Source organism: Lampetra planeri, chromosome 10 (assembly GCF_965212315.1).
Source record: "Lampetra planeri chromosome 10, kcLamPlan1.2.h2, whole genome shotgun sequence".
In the NCBI taxonomy this organism is placed as follows: Eukaryota; Metazoa; Chordata; class Hyperoartia; order Petromyzontiformes; family Petromyzontidae; genus Lampetra; species Lampetra planeri.
In genome coordinates this window covers 1,946,099-1,964,016 of record NC_136116.1, presented here as the reverse complement: position 1 = coordinate 1,964,016, position 17,918 = coordinate 1,946,099, and the positions used below count along the sequence as shown (strand labels likewise).

The window sequence follows — 17,918 nt, the reverse complement described above, 5'->3', positions numbered from 1 at the left end:
CGAGTTGTCCTGCGGACGATCGGCCGTTGCTAAAACCCGTGCCGTGCCACGCGACCGCGCAGGTCTTCTCGGCGCGAGCGGACGGCTCGGGCCTGCAGGAGGTGGTGGGCTCGGCGCTGGAGACGCCGGAGAGCGTGGCGGTGGACTGGGTGAACCACAAGCTCTACGTGCTCGACTCGACGGCGCATCGCATCGACGTGACGGCGCTGGACGGCGCCGGGCGCCTCGTGCTGCTCGCCGACGACCTGGAGGGCGCCCGCGGCCTCGCGCTCGACCCCACGCTCGGGTGGGCGACGGCGCCAACGCACGCACGCGTTGCTTCCACGGGCGTACACGCTCGCCTCGTGGCGGCAGGGTGGCAATGCGGCGGTAATCCTTGTGCCTCGCAGCAAACAAAGACCTGAGCTCGATTTTCGACTCGGGCACCTTTCCCGCGTGGAGTTTTTATGTTCTCCCCTTGTTGTGAGTGATTTTCCATCGGATTCTCCGGTGTTCTCCCATTGCCAACAATACCACACACAATGTAACTTGTTTTGGCCAAGCATCCCAATGCTAAAACATTTCCTGCAAATTACCCATTTGGTTTGGCGCACAGCAACATTCCCTGCCGACTGCAAAAAACTTGAGGCTCATTGATTCTTGGGTAAACAAGCACAACAAGAATAAAGACAAAGATCCCCCCTTTAGCCTGAACAGACTGTTGGGGCAAGTGCTGTTTAGAGAGCACCTCTGAAGGCCGACGCGAAGGGGTGGGTGGGCCAGCACGACGTCCAGCCACCTTTGTCTCCCAAGTGGCGATGCTTACACACCACACCAGTTACTCATTTGAGACTGATTCGACCTAGAGGACGCCCAAGATTTGTTCAGATAATCGTCACTGGTGTTAGCCGTGAGCAGGAATCGAACTCGGGCTGTCGGGTTTCATAGCGCAGCGCGCTAACCGCTACACCACCGTGCAAAGTCACAACAACAACAGTCGCCATTCGCCACTAAGTGGCGGCGACGTCACCACGGCGCTTGTGCCAGGCTATGTGCACTTTAAAGCCACGTAAAGTGTCGGACACCCGCTGGCAGGAGGTCACGGGGCAGAGCCAGGTGTCACGGGTCGACTGGCACCGTAAACTCACACGTACACACGTACACACGCACACACGTACACACATACACACGTACACACGCACCAGCGGGAAGGAGTGTCGGCTAACCATCAGCTGGCGCCTGTGCCACGCAGGTTCATGTTTTTCTCGTCGTGGGACGCGCCGAGCGACGCGCCGCGCCTCGAGCGAGCGCACATGGACGGCTCGGCGCGCGCACCGCTCGTCGTGGGCCGGCTCGGCTGGCTCGCCGGCCTCTCCCTCGACCACGTGCTCAAGCGGCTCTACTGGAGCGACAGCCGCTACGACCGCATCGAGTGCGTCTCCTACAGCGGCCTCGACAGGTACTGCCCACCTCACCCTGACCGCCGCATCCCTAACCTCCACCTCCGCCCACCCCCGAGCACGTGATCTCTGGCCTGACCCTGACTCGAACTCTAAGGTGACCCTCGGCATCCCTGAATCTGTCCGGAATCCTGGACGGGTTCTCCTCTTCAACCCATCACGAACGCTGACAGGCGCTCTTCCCCTTTAATAACCCTAATGCCAAGCCTCGTCAAATGCTCCTCCTTGTCACTCTAACCCTCGACATGTGTTTCTAACCCTAATTCCAGCCTGAACAAATGCTTGCCGTATAACCCCAATCCTCTTGTGTCAACAGGTTAAGATGTGCTCACATTGGTATAGAGACAGAAAACGGAGTCAGATTCGGTGCCTGTGCTGCCGTGCGTGTGGCTACCTGCTCACGTTGCGCGGCGCGCGTTGCTATGCCGCGGCGCGCTGGGCACGGGCCCCCCCACCCCCCCCCGGCCAGGCGTCCGGCGAGAGCCTCGCGGCTCGGTCGGCACCGCAGGCTCTCGCTGAGCGTGTGTGCGTTGCGCCGCAGGCGGGTGGTGCTGAGCGGCAGCGCGGTGGTGCCGCACCCCTACGGGGTGTCGCTCTTCGAGGGCCGCGTCTACTTCACCGACTGGACGCGCATGGCCGTGCTGCGCGCGTCGCAGTTCGGCGGCGCCGAGGCCGCCGTCGTCCACCGCTCGGGGTCCAAGCCCCACGCCGTGGCCGTGAGCCACGTGGCGCGCCAGCCACTCGGTAAGGGACCACGCCGCACACGCTGACGGGCTGGGCTCCCGCACCAGCGGCGAGCGATATCGGAACAGGTCCTGGGACTCCGCTGGGTCGACTCGGGCTTTACTTCCACGCGTAACGTTCTTACCCACCCCCCGCAGCCTACTGGACATCTGTGATAAAGAGCTTTATAGCTCATCAGATTCCTCCAGTACACGTAAATATTCTGATTCTGATTCTGTCTGTGACGGGATGTTTGGACATTGTTGTTGATTTGTTTTTAAGCGCTTTATTGTTGAACTTGTTTGCATTTTCGTGTAATAATCTGTCGTAGTTTTTTCCCCCACCCCGTAATGTCCTGCAGCTGTCGCCACTGCTGTGGTTGTCCTTGTAAGAGAGCTGCTTAGCTCAGTGGGGCCGTGCCAGCTGAAATAATGAAGTCTGAGTCTGAAATGAATACCTGGTGCAGTGTAAGCGTAATCTCTACGGCACAAAGGCAGCTGGGCGTGGTGCTGGCCACCCACCCCCTGCCATACTGGCCTTCATAGATGCTCACTCAAAGCACTTGCCTGAACACTCTGTTAAGGCTATATGGGGGATCTTTGTCTTTGCGCGCGCGTGAGCAGTGCCGAACCCGTGCGGGCGGCACGGCGGGGGGTGCGAGCACGTCTGCCTGCTCAGCCACCGCGCCGACACCGACGGCCTCGGCTTCCGCTGCCGCTGCCGCCTCGAGTTCGAGCTGCAGGCCGACGGACGCAGCTGCGCGCGTGAGACAGCCCCCCGGGGGGTCACAGTCGGCCGCGATCGCGCCACCGCCGTGGCGACGGCCGCCACGAGCCGCCCCCCCCTCCCCCCCCCCGCCTCTCGCGGTCGCGCGGTGCAACGATCCGCCCAGCTCTATTAACAATATAAAAATTGTAAATGTTGTGGATTTGCTCTCCAACACACCGGTGGGCTCAAGTAGTGACTTATTGGCGCGTTGTTTACGTGACAAACCTTACCGGCTGTGTCGGGTGGTGGAGGGTTACGACACATTTATACTTACGCGATCTAACCCAAAAACCTTTATTATGAATAATATTGGTCGCGAAAGCCTTCTACGTGTTAAAATGAAGCTACGTTGAGTGAATGTCATGGGGTGCCCTTTCAGTCCTCCTTCAGTGTCTGCGTTCCTGGAGGCTCCCTCCGACCTCCCTCTCTCCCCCCTCCCCGGTCCGCCTCCTCCCCGCGCCAGTGGTGCAGACGTTTCTGCTGGTGTCGGCGATGGTGTCGGTGCGGGGGATCCCGCTAGCGCCGTCGCGCCAGGAGGACGTGGTGCTGCCCGTCAAGGGGAAGCCTTCCTACTTCGTGGGGGTGGAGTTCGACGCGGCGCGCCGCTCCGTCTTCTTCTCCGACAGCAGCAAGGGCAGCATCTCCCGGCAGAACCTGGACGGCACTGGTGAGCGGAAGATTGTCCGAGCCGGTCCTGGGCCTCCCCGAGGTCGACTCGGCCTCAAATGAGGACCTGGTATGGGTGGTCAATATCGCCAAAGGCAGCCCGGCATGGTGCTGGCCTACCAATCCCCCGCGCGTCGTGTCGGTATTCATAGGTGCTCGCGAAACAGCTCTTGTACCGAGAGTCTCTTCAGAGTATGTGGGGGATCTTTGTCTTTGGTGGGGAGCAGTGGTGCAGCGGTCAGCATGGTGCGCTTCGAAGCCTGCCACCCGAGTTCGATACCCACTCACAGCCAACATCTGCGACGAATATCTGAACCGGTCCTGGGCCTGGACCTGGTCGACTCAAGTCTTAAATTAGTGCCTGGTACGGTGTGTAAATATCAACAGTGGGGATACAAAGGTGGTCGGCCGCCCCCTAGTGTGCTGTGTCGGCCTTAATAGGTGCTCACTAACAGCAGTCGCCCCAAAAGTCAGTCAAGGCAATACGGGGTATATTCATCTTATTTTGGTTTGCGTGTGTGAGATGTACGTACGCTCGTGCACACGTGTGCTTTGGCACGTGCTGCGTGTGCGTCTTTGCGCACGTGTGCTTTGGCACGCGGATACGCATCCCGTGTATCGTGCCGCGTGCCACTCGCAACCCCTCCCTCCGCCCGCGCGGTGACGCCAGGCCGGCAGGTTCTGGTGGGGATCCAGGTGGAGGGCGTGGAGGCACTGGCGTACGACTGGCTCTCGGGGAACCTGTACTGGACGGACAGCCGGCGCCGGGACGTGTCGGTGGTGCGCGTCGCTGACCGCTCGCGCCGCGCGCTCGTGACCGGCCTGCAGTCGCCGCGCGCCGTCGCCGTGCACCCCCTGGCCGGGTGAGGCCCTTCCTGACAACGTCGTCGTTTTCTTTAGAATTTCCATTCGGAAAAATCTTTTCGCCAGTTTTATCCTCACGGTGTTCTCGGCATGTGTGTAGAGTCCATTGAATTTATACTCTTTGGTTCTTTCGGTAAAGTCACGTAGGTAGAAAAATATATATAAGGACTTGTTTCAGCATCCAGTTTCTCCATCCCACCTGAGGACGATTGCTTGTGTGGCGATATAAACGTCGTGATCTATTACTTTTTCTACCTACGTGACTTTACCGAAAGAACCAAAGAGTATGGATTCCTGCAGTCACGAAAGCTTCACATCAAGATTGATTCGTTGAACTTCTTTCGCACCACCATACGTAGCCAGCCGTGCTTATCGGAGGTGCGGGGTAAGGACAATAAACTAAACACACAAAGCAGTTCTAAAGCTTTGAGTTTTTTCAATCGAGATTTAAAAGTGCACAGCTCTTTTGACTTCCTAATATCGGAAGGAACAGCGTTCCAGACGGCCGCAGAAGCGCAATGCAGCGACCGTCTTTGTTCGATGGCTCGGCAAAAGCCATTGTCTCAATTTTCTCGCAAGGTGATGATAATGACGATGGTGGCTCACGGCAATGTGATCATCGTAGCCAGGCAGCGGTGCCTCGTGGTGGTGGCTGTGCACGTGTTCTGGAATCCGGCACTGTGGAGGCAGCAGGGAGGGTTGGCGGATCACCGCACAGATGTTCTGAAAGACTCCCTTCCCGTGGGTGTCGAGGAGGAGCCGTACCCTGCCTCACAGAAAAATGCGGCACAGCAAAAATGTGAACTGCAGCTGTTCCATCTGTATGGAATAGAGCGTTGCCCCCTCGCATGCGTGGGTTTTCTCTGAGCGCGCCAGCCATGCGGTGAACTGGCGCCAGTTTTCTCCCACATGTAGACACATCTTCATATATAGGGGGTTGCAGAGCTTGGGCAATTTTTAGCGCCAGTTCACCGCATGGCTGGCTTCCTGCTTACCTGCGGTCCTTCATGGCACCTCCCAGTCGCTCCCTGTGTTCGAGAGTGAGCGGAGTACCGCGGCCGTTTGCCCGTTGACATTACGATCGTGACAACTGTAATGGTGGTGGTAACGGCGACGATGTCGTCATCAGGTACCTCTTCTGGAGCGAGTGGAACCGCCCGGCGAGGATCGTGAAGGCCTGGTGCGACGGATCCCACGTGGAGCCGATAGTGAACACCACGCTGGGCTGGCCCAACGGCCTCGCCATCGACTGGAGGTGCGGCAACGCGCGCAGCCACAGGGGAGGCGCCAGCGCCGTCACCGCGGCGCTCGCGCCTCCTCCACGTCGCCCCACGTCTCCCCACGTCGCCCCACGTCTCCCCACGTCGCCCCACGTCTCCCCACGTCTCGCCACGTCTTCCCACGTCTCCCCACGTCTTCACACGTCTCCCCACGTCTCTCCCACGTCTCCCCACGTCTTCCCACGTCTCCCCCACGTCTTCCCCACGTCTCCCCCACGTCTCGCCACGTCTGCCCACGTCTCTCCCACGTCTCCCCACGTCTTCCCACGTCTCCCCCACGTCTTCCCACGTCTCCCCCACGTCTCCCCACGTCTTCACACGTCTCCCCACGTCTTCACACGTCTCCCCACGTCTCTCCCACGTCTGCCCACGTCTCTCCCACGTCTCCCCACGTCTTCCCACGTCTCCCCCACGTCTTCCCACGTCTCCCCCACGTCTCCCCCACGTCTCGCCACGTCTCTCCCACGTCTCCCCACGTCTTCCCACGTCTCCCCCACGTCTCCCCCACGTCTCCCCACGTCTCCCGCACGTCTTCCCACGTCTCCCCCACGTCTCCCCACGTCTCTCCCACGTCTCCCCACGTCTTCCCACGTCTCCCCACGTCTTCCCACGTCTCCCCTACGTCTCCCCCACGTCTCGCCACGTCTCCCCACGTCTCGCCACGTCTCCCCACGTCTTCCCACGTCTCCCCCACGTCTCCCCACGTCTCTCCCACGTCTCCCCACGTCTCTCCCACGTCTCCCCACGTCTCGCCACGTCTCCCCACGTGTCCCCACGTCTCCCCACGTCTCGCCACGTCTCCCCACGTCTCCCCACATCTCCGCTGGTGGAACTTGCGGACGCAAGTGGGAGGCTGGCTGATTACCGGGTGCAGTTAACAGATGGCTACCGACTGAAGTTGTTGTGTGCTGTAAATTGCTGCCCGCTCTCAGAAAGAGTTGGAGCTGCTACGTGACCATATTTCTTCATATTTCTTCGGTTGTCTTATCATTACACTGGCAACCGGTCTTGAAACGAGGAGAGTTTAAGATCCTTCTACTAGTTTTCAAAGCCTTGCATGGGCGGGCACCACCATATGTTCACGAGCTAATTCACCCACACACCCCCTCAAGGTCGTTGAGATCTCGAGCCCGGCTGCATTCCTGGGATGAGCGGGCATTTTCTGTGTCTGCGCCTCGGTTGTGGAATTCCCTATCGTTGGAAATTCGTTTAACTGACAATGTGGATACTTTTAAGTCGAGTCTAAAAACACATTTTCTTAATTCCGTTTATTCTATTTAGCTTCTTCTTTCTTGGCATTTCCTTAACCTTAATCTTACAAGGCGCCGACATTAGTGGACGGCGCCTTACAAATAAATATAAGTTATTATTATTAAACGCAGAGCTTGCCACAAAGAGGCAAGGCCTTACCATCAGCCCCCCAACCCCCTCCACAAAAAGTAAGTAATCTCCTGAGCACCACATGTCATCGAACACTCCGCCAACCTCAACTCTTAATGAGAAATAGCGTGGCTGCGGAGAGAGTGGAGGAGACACATGCACCTGGCCACCTCCAGTTTGGCAGTGGAGATCTCTTGAAATAATTCGAGGGGTGTTATCTTTCCATTGGCTACGTACAACGCTGCGTGGCGGCTGCCTGGCCTGTGGTCCATGTGACGCTCTGAGTCTTCTCACCACTACCAGCAGCAGCACATTGGTTAATATGAGCACTGCCATTACCACCACCGCCACCATCACCAGTATCGTCACCAACCACCAACGCCATCACCACGACCACACCGCCATTCTTGCCGCCACCGCTGCTTGGGGGTCGTCGTTGTTTTCAGCCGTGGGCAGCAGCAAGCAGGGGCTGGAGCTCCCCGTGGCTGAGCCCTTTGGCTGAGCTCACCGCCCAAGGGGCCGTCCATAAATGACGTCACGCACCGGGGGGGGGGGGTTCAGACATTTGTGACGATGTGTGACGAGGGGGGGGTTGAGAAATGTGACGTCACATCAAAATGCGCAACTTTAAATAAATATAGAATTGTACTGGTAGGAACGAAGTGGACCAGCCTACAATAGATTATATTGTCCGTCCGTCCGTGTAGCAACATCGCCCCCTACTGCAAACACTTGGCATGACCCTACAAAAACCTTTAGACTCAGTGACGCTTTCCTGGCTAAACAAGTGTAACATTCCCTTATAATTCCCTCAGATAGCTTTTAATTAAAACTTTTAAATTAAAATTTAACTCACAGCGCCCTAAAGCCTACAGCTAGGCCTAAAGCCTCGAACTACGCCTCAAACTCTCCCTTCGTATCGTACCCCCGCGTGTGTGCAAGGGAGTTAATGTTTAACAATGTTACATTCCCTGATGCTTTTAAATAGAAACATTTAAATTTAAAGCTTTTACATAAATAATAAAAACATTTAAATTTAAAATTAACTCACGGCGGCCTAAAGCCTACAGCTAGGCCTAAAGCCTAGAACTAGGCCTCAAACTCTCCCTTCGTATCGTACCCCCGCGTGTGTGAAAGGGAGTTAATGTTTAACAATGTTACATTCCCTGATGTTTTTCAATAGAAACATTTACATTTAAAGCTTTTATGTAAATAATTAAAACATTTAAATTAAAAATTATCTCACAGCGGCCTAACGCCTACAGCTAGGCCTAAAGCCTAGAACTAGGCCTCACACTCTCCCTTCGTATCGTCCGATTCGGTGTAGCAACATCGCCCCCTACTGCAAACACTTGGCAGGACCCTACAAAAACCTTTAGACTCAGTGGGGCTTCCCTGGCTAAACAAGTGTAATAATACATTATGTTTATATTCTTTGGTTATTCGTTCCTACCAGCCCACCCCACAGGGTCCTGTTTATAACAACACTAAGTGTTATACCAACACTCCTACAACATCAAAGTGCAGCGCCACATTAAATATGCACTACTTTGACAATAGTTTAAAGCGATTTGAAGCATGTTTTATTTTCAAAATGGAAATATGGTTTTGTGGGGGGGGGCAGAGCTTTGTGACGTAATAACATAATATTTGAGGGGTGGTCTGACTTTTTGTGACGCCGTGTGACGAGGGGGGGGGGTCAAAAATCGTCCAAAATCGCGTGACGTCATTTATGGACGGCCCCCAATCCCGTCGTGTCCGGCTGGCGCAGCTCCGACCGCCTCTACTGGGTGGACGCGTACTTCGACCGCATCGAGCACAGCGACCTGCAGGGCGGCGCCCGCACGGCGCTGGGCCGCGTCTCGCGCATGGTGCACCCCTTCAGCCTCGCCCTGCACGGCGGTAGCGCTCACCGCCACCACCAACACCACTACTACTCCCCACCACTACTACTCACCACCACCACTAACCACCGCCACCACCAATACTCACCACCACCACTACTCACCGCCACCACCACTACTCACCACCACCACTACTCACCGCCACCACTACTACTCACCAATTAAAAAGACAAAGATACCCCATATAGCCTTTAACGGACTGTTGGAGTAAGTGCTGTTAGCGAGCACCTATGAAGGCTGGCAGGGTGCACAGGCGGGTGGTGTAGCCAGCACCACACCCGGCCACCTTTGTCTCCCGAGTGGCGATGTTTACACACCGCACCAAGTACTTATTTAAGGTCGAGTCGACCTAGGGGAGGCCCAGGACCAGTTCAGATATTCGTCACCGATGTTGGCCGTGAGCAGGAATCGAACCCGGGTCCTTGGTTTCATTGCGCAGCACGCCAACCAATACACTACGGCTCCCCACACACGCGCACGCACACACACGCACATACGCGCACACACGCGCACACGCAAACACACGCATACACACACACGCACACACACACGCGCACACAAACACAAGCACACACGCACACACACACACGCACCTGATGGTCTGCCGGAGGAATGCTCCCAAAAGGAAGTTCAAAATGCAATATTATTACGAACAAAAGTTCAGCTGATCGTGTAAATTAAATTTGCGCCAATACGAGGGCGCATGTGTACTCGTTTGAGGCCGAGTCGACCTAGGGGAGGCTCTGTTCAAATATTCACCACTGGTTTTGGTCTCGAGTGGGAATTGAACTCGGGTGGCCAGGTTCACAGCGCAACGGCACCGAGCACTGCACCGCCGCTCCCCACATTGCCACCACCGGCATCGCATCCGCCGCAACGCAGGCGGGTACTTCTTAAAGACTCTGCTGAAACACCATTGGAACCTCGTTTGCCAGTAGAAAAATATGATAATTGTTTTTTTACTCTTTTATCTGGCAACAAAACTGACACCTTTTTTTACAAGGAGTCATGTTTGCATTGACTCTGATGGTGCATTGTCTTTGAGTTGTGCGCCTTTTGGCGTCATCTGGTCCAACACCATGAGAGACTAGGCTCTAAAGAAAGCTGTCTCGGGTGTGGACCAATCAATTTCAAGGACAGTGCATACATTATCAGAGTTTGAGTTTTTTGTTTTCATTCCGACTGCAGGTATTGTGGTTTATGCAAACATGACTCCTTGTAAAAAAGGTGTCAGTTTTGTTGCCAGATAGAAGGGTAAAAAAACAATTATCACTCTGCTGAAAGTCGACAACGAGGGATCGAGAGACGACGAAACGTCCCCCCCGCCGCGTGCCGCCCGCCAGACTTCATCTACTTCACGGACTGGAGGCTGGGCATGCTGCTGCGCGTGCGCAAGAGCGACGGGGGCGGCAGCACCGTGATGCGGCGCGGCGTGGCCAGCATCATGCACGTCAAGGTGTACGACGCCGGCGCGCAGGCAGGCAAGGCCATGGGCACAGCGCTCGCGAGCACGCTCACGCGCCGTCACTCGCAGTCGCACACCCGACCCAGCTCCGAGCCAACTCCGGCTCAGCTCGGATGGCGAGGGGGGGGGGCAAGAGCTGTTGTTGTCTGGGGGGACCACCACGGCGGCGATTCTAAAAACGAAAACTATAAAACTGGTTTTAATCTTGATTTGAAACTTTCGTGACTGCAGGAATCCATACTCTTTGGTTCTTTCGGTAAAGTCACGTAGGTAGAAAATGAAATAATTTACGACGTTTCAGGCTGCCTCAGCAGCAGACCATGCTTTCCCACCTGATGACGGACGCTTGTGTTGCGCCCGAAACGTCGTAAATTATTTTATTTTATACCTACGTGACTTTCCCGATTTTTTAGTTTTTGTTTTACCAGGTAAGGCCCACTGAGCTGCTACGTAGCTCTTATTTCCATAACCGACCTGGCTATCACGAAGTGGCTTATCACGTGGAAATTCATAGCGGCCAAATACCCTAAGCGCGTGGCGTTGATTTTAAATGCGGAGGTAGAAAAACACGGTGGTCCCGGAGAAAAATCCCCGCGACGGGGGTGGAGAGAACATGCAAACTCCAATAATGATTCGTTCGATTCACCGCTTTAGAGAGTGAACTCGGGTGGTGCCACGGAGGCATTTGGTGGTGCGGGGCCCACCCAGCAACCCCCCTAATTGCGACCCTGCCTACAAACACCACAGACACGCGCTCGCACACATGACCATGCACGGCCTTTCGCTATGTGCACACACACTCGCGCACGCATGCTGGCGCCTCACTGCATGAACTCGCGTGCGCGCCCGAACAGACGCACACACCTTTGTCTCCCTCGTCGTGATGTTTACACACCGCACCAGGTACTCATTTGAGGCTTAGTCGACCTAGGGGAGGCCCAGAACAGGTTCAGATAATCGTCACTGTTGTTGGCTGTGAGCGGGAATCGAATTCGGGTCGTCGGGTTCGTAGCCCAGCGCACAGCCCGCCACACTGCCGCTGTTACATGCGGACACGCTCACACACACGCTGATGCACAACTGTGTGCTTGTGCACGCACGGACACACACATGCTTGCTCGTGCATGCACATACTCTCAGGTACACTCTCTCAAGCACATCCTCGTACACGTGCACCGGTTCAGATATCGCTTGACACTGATATCAGCCGGGGCACTGGGTTCATACTCACACAAGAGTCCCACGTATTTAAAAGTAATTATGACTTTTTTTTAAAGGAGCTACGGTTACCCAATTACACTTTGCGAGAGATGATGGTTTGTTTATGACCATAAGGGGGCTCTTACCCGTACCGGTGTGATAATGGACATTTAATCGATGCGAAACCGTTGCGCTGGAAAACTGTAATCTGAGCCCTTCGTGTAGCAAACGATAATTTGAGAATCGCATCAAATTTTCCCAAGCTCCGTGCCAGCGATGGCTCGGCGCCACGCGCTCCTGCAGGCCCTCTCCCAGGTGCGCGTGCGGGGTGCTGCCACGCACCTGTCTCTCCGATTGCACGCACGCTTGCCCGCCGTGTAAACTTCAGCATCGGGGAGACAGAGGCGGCCGGGGGGGCGTGACACCAGCCACCCACCCTCCTTCGCACGTCCGCGCGTCTCCCCGTGCAGGCAGCAGCGCGTGCAGCAGTGCCACGCACCCCAACGGCGACTGCACCCACTTCTGCTTCCCGGTGCCCGAGCGGCGGCGCGTGTGCGGGTGCCCGTACGGCGCCCGCCTGGGGGCCGACCGCCGCAGCTGCGCACCCGCGCCATCCGAAGAGCCGCCGCCCTCGCCGTGCCCGCCCCTCACCGTGCCGTGCGCCAGCGGCCGCTGCGTGGCACGGGCGTTCGTGTGCGACGGCGTCGACGACTGCCACGACGGCACGGACGAGGCCAACTGCACGCGCGCCGGTGCGACGGTGGACCAGGCGCTCGCCACCCCCTCCTCGGCCTCCCCTCCCCCCCTTCCCTCCTCCCCACCACCCTCTACCCCACGCACAGCAGAATTAGTTTCAGCCAGGTCTGTCCGGGTTGTCGATGACTCCACCCGGCACACCTCATCCGCTATTCCACTCACTCTTGTCACGTGCTTGCTGCGGTCTCTCAGAGTCGCCTGGGAAATATTGAGTCAGAAATTCCCTTTTGGTGACGAGTGGCTGACGATTGCATTCTTCACGATGAAAACATAGCTGTATGCTTCCTTACACGGTGACCAGAATATGGGGCGGTATGGCAGCAGCTTCCTCATCGTGTGTGCTTTCTCCGGGTGATCTGGGCAACCTCCCAAGTTGCCAACAACTAATTTTGAATAGAACTGGGCCAATAGCCACACACATGAGGACAAGACAAGACCGGAGATTCAAACTTGATTTGAAGCTTTCGTGACTGCAGGAATTACTCTTTGGTTCTTTTTTAATGTAATTTATTTTCTTTCTACGTGACTTTACCGAAAGAACCAAAGAGTAATTCCTGAGATTCAGTGAAGCTGTCCTCAGTAATGAACATTGTGATTCTTCTGATTGTGATGGTGCATATGCATGGAATATTAACATTTAAGAGTAGTATCCCATATTGACACGTAAATTAAGCCTTAGCTGTGGCTGTACGAGAGTGGCAATACCGACTGGCTAACAGTGTCAGTGAGTGTGGCTGCATATGTTGAGAGGTGGGCGCCACACTGGAGAGATGTTAACTACCTCGCCTGGTATACAGGAGGTCATGGGTTCGACCCCGACGCTGATGTTTGTATATTTGGAGTTTCTCCCTATGGTCGTGTGGATTTTTCTGCAGGTCCTCCGGTGTTTCCCTGGCTGCTGTAAATTCGCACGTGATGAACCACTTTGTTGAGCCATCAATTATGACCAGGTCGCTTCAAAAAAAAAAGTGGGCCTCACCTGGTAAAATAAAAATGGTTAATAGTAAAATCTTCCTTCTGCCCTCCTCCTTGCGTGTTCCGGACGGTCCTCGTTTCCGGACGCCGGGGGCGGCACTCGCGCTCAGACGGGACGTGCTCTCCCCTGGCCACGCGCTGCGCCAGCGGGAGCTGCCTCCCCGCGGACTGGCGCTGCGACGGGCGGGACGACTGCGGGGACGGGAGCGATGAGCTGGACTGCCCCTCGCCGCCGGGGACGGCCTCGTGCCCGGACGGGCACTTCGCGTGCCTCAACGGGCAGTGCGTGCCCGCCGCCTGGGTTTGCGACTCCGACAACGACTGTGGCGACGCCTCCGACGAGCGCAACTGCAGTGAGTGACGGCGTGGCGGCGGCTCACAGCTCTGTTGAATTTTTGGAATTTTCTTGACACGGCTTAAAAATATATATATTTTCGCCAACTTCATCCCGATCGTGCTATTGGCGTCACGGCGGCACTCGATGGAGAATTCACGGGGAACTCTCACGGAGCGGGGCGACCCCTTCGCGTTAGAGAACGGCCCGCCGCGAACCCGTGGATTCGCGAAGCGCACGAACCGTGAGCGCTCACGTCGGCGTCACCGACGTCAGAGCTGCCCCCACCGCGCGCTCACTCCCCGTGCCCTCCCCTCCCTGAACGTCGCGCAGCCTACGCCGTGACGTGCGCCCCCGGCGCGCTCCGCTGCCCCGAGGGACACTGCGTCTCGCCGTGGCTCGTGTGCGACGGACATCGCCACTGCTCCGACGGCTCCGACGAGATCGGCTGCAGTGAGTGGCGCTCGCTGCCCCAGTGTTGGTCCGTCCCTCGCTCCCACGATGAGGCAGAGGGCCCCTCGGCAGTGACACTGGTACCCCTGTGTGTGAGACAGAGCGGGACGTGTGTGCAGTGTGACCCGGTTTGGTTTTTGTGCATTTGTTTACGCCCACGCGGTATGTGCGTACGGTGTAAAGTTACTGCTGCTGTAGTTACTTTTTAAAATAGACATTTCATGTACTTTACGTATTTATTTGTCGTGATTTGCTTACCTTTCCTATACATCGCACTCCTCGTATTTTTATATTGTTGGTTTTGGTAAATTCTGACCCGCCCCTTACTGGACATCTGTGGAAAAAGAGCTTTTGTAGCTCATCGGATTTCTCCAGGGTAAACAAGGATTCTGATACTGCGAATGCGAACAATGCGAGCGGCTGCCGTGCTGCTCCGGCCGTGCCGCGTATCCCAAAGTGAACGACGTCCGCCTCACGCGGTATCGACATTGACGGGCCACCCGCCCGCCCCTCGCTGCCGTCCAACGCGCCACCGGCGCTTGCCGTCCCCACCCAGGCTACAACTGCAGCTTCCCCCAGTTCGGCTGCGCGAGCGGGGACCAGTGCATCAGGCTGCGCAATCGGTGCGACGGCGTCGCCGACTGCCACGACCACTCCGACGAGCGCGACTGCCGTACGTATCCTCCCCGCAGCGACACGCCGGCCGTGTTCATCATCGCCACTTCTCTCGCCAATGACGTTCACGCGCAGTAACGTTCACCCTGTTGCCATGTACACGATAACGCCACCATGCACGAATTCCTTCCACCCACACTGTTGTCTACGCAAGAATGTTTATACGCAATCACGTCCACGAAATAATGTTGTCTACGCACAAGAATGTCGACAGCCGCGGTGTCTGTTGGCCGAGGCCACTGAGCCGGTGACCTGTATGAGAGGATGAATCGTGGATGAAGGAGCTATCTGCTTCGTGGACTGCGTTTGCTTTCGCTCGCTAACAGTGAGCTTCTCCCTCTCGCGGCCACTACGCGCACGCACACCAACGCTGCACACACGCGCCCAAACACGTGACACGCTCGCACATCGCACGCACACCAACGCTGCACGCACGCGCCCAAACACGTGACACGCTCGCACAACGCACGCACACCAATGCTGCACGCACGCGCCCAAACACGTGACACGCTCGCACATCGCACGCACACTAACGCACGCGCGCAACACCGGACAACTTCACGCACGCGGCAGCGACGCGCGAGCCGGGCCGGTGCCTCCGCGCCGAGTTCCAGTGCCGGGCGGACGGCTTCTGCCTCCCGGGCGAGTGGGAGTGCGACGGGCACGCCGACTGCGACGACGACTCGGACGAGCACGTCGGCTGCCCCCCGCCCCCCACCTGCCCCCCGGCATCCTCGGGCGGCGACCCCGCCGGCGACGGGGCCCCCCTGGGGGCCTCGTTCCGCTGCGACGACGGGCGGTGCGTGTCGGCCGCGTGGCGCTGCGACGGCGACCGCGACTGCCGCGACGGGAGCGACGAGCGCGGCTGCCCCACGCCGGCGTTCGCTTGCCCCGCCGAGCGCCAGTGGGCCTGCCCCGGGCAGCGGGTGTGCGTGGCGCACGAGCGGTTGTGCGACGGCAAGGAGGACTGCCCCGACGGGGCCGACGAGTCCCCGCTGTGCAGTGAGTGTTCCGGCGCGCGGCCTTGACGGCGGCGGTGAGGGCAGCGGCAGTAACAACAGCAGTGAGAGCAGCGGCAGTGAGAGCGGCAACAGTAACTGCAGCAGTAAGAGCAGAAGCAGCAGCAGTGCAAATGTGAGCCACAGCAGCACCGCTCGCAGCCAGAGCTCTCCGGCATCTTTCCGAGTCCACTGCCATCCTACGATGCTCAGCAGTGCCGGATGAAGCTAGTGCGGTGCCTGTAGCATATGTTATACAAGGGCCCTAAATAAAAATATATAAATATTAAAACAATTTTATTTTATTTTATTTTTTTACTTGCATAGTAAAGTAATTGTAGTTTTTCATTTGCTATACAGCCAGATAATACGACAAATCGCTAACATTAAACACCCAGTCGTTCATAAAAGTTGATGGCAGTATAGTATTATAATAACAGAGCAAGTGCAGAATCACTGAACCGCAATTGATAGCTTGAAAGCATTTAGCGCGGGGCCCTTGAAAGTGCGGGTCCCGTAGCATTTGTAGCTACTTTTGCTACTAGGATAATCCGGCACTGATGCCCTGCGTCACCAACGTGAGTGAGGTTATTGAGCGAAATGGAAAGTGATTGTGCGTGAAGATGGGCTGATGTGCAGGGCTTCATTGCAGCCGGGTTTGTCCTGGACAGTGAAGAGCCGGCACACCACATCCAGTATATCGCGTGCATTCTCCGCTCTACCGATGATCTGGGAAATATTGTGTGAGAGGTATATCCCCCGCCAATTAAAGTATTAACCCCTCGGGGCTGCCAGAGTTGAAGCGGTCGTGACATCAATAGCCCGACGTGAGGTTACAGGAAAGCGATGGCCAAAGCTGAGCGTCGAGCGCGGCTGCCGGCGCCGTGCGCGTGCGGAGTGAATGGCGCGACCCCCCCGCCCGCGTGCGTGCGCGCTCGCAGACCGCGACGACTGCGCCGTGAGCTCCGGCGGCTGCTCGGACGTCTGCGTGCAGGGCCCGTTCGGCGCGCAGTGCGCCTGCGCCCCGGGCCTGCGCCTGCTCGACGACGGCAAGACGTGCGTGGACGAGGACGAGTGCGCGACGCCCGGCGCCTGCAGCCAGCGCTGCATCAACCGGCGCAGGTCGTTCCGCTGCCACTGCGAGCCGGGCTACGTCCTGCAGCCCGACGGCCGCTCCTGCAAGGCCACGGGTGAGCACGGGACACTGCCCGAGGTGCGGTGGCCGCGATGCCTTGGTGTCGCGGCGCTACGGTGGCAAGGAGATGTTTACTACCTCGCCTGGTATACAGGGGGTCGTGGGTTCGATCCCAAACCTGATGCCTGCTGTATATTTGGAGTTTGCGTGTTCTCCACGTGGTCGCATGCATTTTTCTCGGGGTCCTCCGATTTTTCTCTCCGCGTGTGTTTTAGAGTATGTGGCTGCTATAGTCGACCGTGATAAGTCACTTTGTTGGGCCATCGCTTGTGGCGAGTTCGCTTCTGTAAAAGAGCTGAGTAGCTCAGTGGGCCTTAACTGGTAAAATGCGCGCTCAGTGCCCGTGCCATCTGCTGCCCTGCTCGCCCCGGCTGTGTGAGCGAGAGCCGTGCCCGGTGTTGTTCGTCATCCGGAGACAACGGCGGAGTTTCAACCCGGCCTCGACGCGTGTCGTCCGTTCTCTCGTGCTCTCGGTTTTCGACATTAGCGCCTGGACATCATCCCCTCGGACAACAGCGGATTTATTCATATAAGCAGCGAGGTGCTTTGTAAACGTAATTTGTTAATACTATTGAGCATACTTTTCGATTTAAAGCTTTCGTGACTGCAGGGATTCATCTTCTTGGTTCTTTCAGTAAAGTCACGTAGAAGGGAAGTAATAAAATAATAAAAATAAAACATAATAAAATAATTCTCACGACGTTTCGGCCACAACGCAAGCAGCCGTCTTCAGGTGGAGAACAGGTCTGTTAAGTAGACAGAGTCTGAATGAAACAGCACCATGCTTGGAGCATATATTTAAGCTGGGTTGGAAGGGGGGGGAGAGGGCGCCTTGACAAAATA

The 17,918-nt window shown here is 56.8% G+C and overlaps 1 protein-coding gene across 1 annotated transcript in view; it reads left to right on the top strand.

Moving 5' to 3' along the window:
* The window catches only part of LOC144721124 (low-density lipoprotein receptor-related protein 2-like), an 86,006-nt gene that overhangs the window by 26,702 nt on the left and 41,386 nt on the right, over window positions 1–17,918 (top strand). Inside the window, exons 14-28 of the mRNA XM_078598519.1 lie at window positions 63–286; window positions 1,232–1,438; window positions 1,981–2,183; window positions 2,786–2,926; window positions 3,394–3,597; window positions 4,267–4,459; window positions 5,590–5,715; window positions 8,892–9,022; window positions 10,368–10,505; window positions 12,160–12,441; window positions 13,531–13,773; window positions 14,088–14,207; window positions 14,764–14,880; window positions 15,456–15,884; window positions 16,822–17,070. Of these exons, the coding sequence (XP_078454645.1) occupies window positions 63–286; window positions 1,232–1,438; window positions 1,981–2,183; window positions 2,786–2,926; window positions 3,394–3,597; window positions 4,267–4,459; window positions 5,590–5,715; window positions 8,892–9,022; window positions 10,368–10,505; window positions 12,160–12,441; window positions 13,531–13,773; window positions 14,088–14,207; window positions 14,764–14,880; window positions 15,456–15,884; window positions 16,822–17,070 (3,007 nt within the window). The remainder of the gene's footprint in view (window positions 1–62; window positions 287–1,231; window positions 1,439–1,980; window positions 2,184–2,785; window positions 2,927–3,393; window positions 3,598–4,266; window positions 4,460–5,589; window positions 5,716–8,891; window positions 9,023–10,367; window positions 10,506–12,159; window positions 12,442–13,530; window positions 13,774–14,087; window positions 14,208–14,763; window positions 14,881–15,455; window positions 15,885–16,821; window positions 17,071–17,918) is intronic.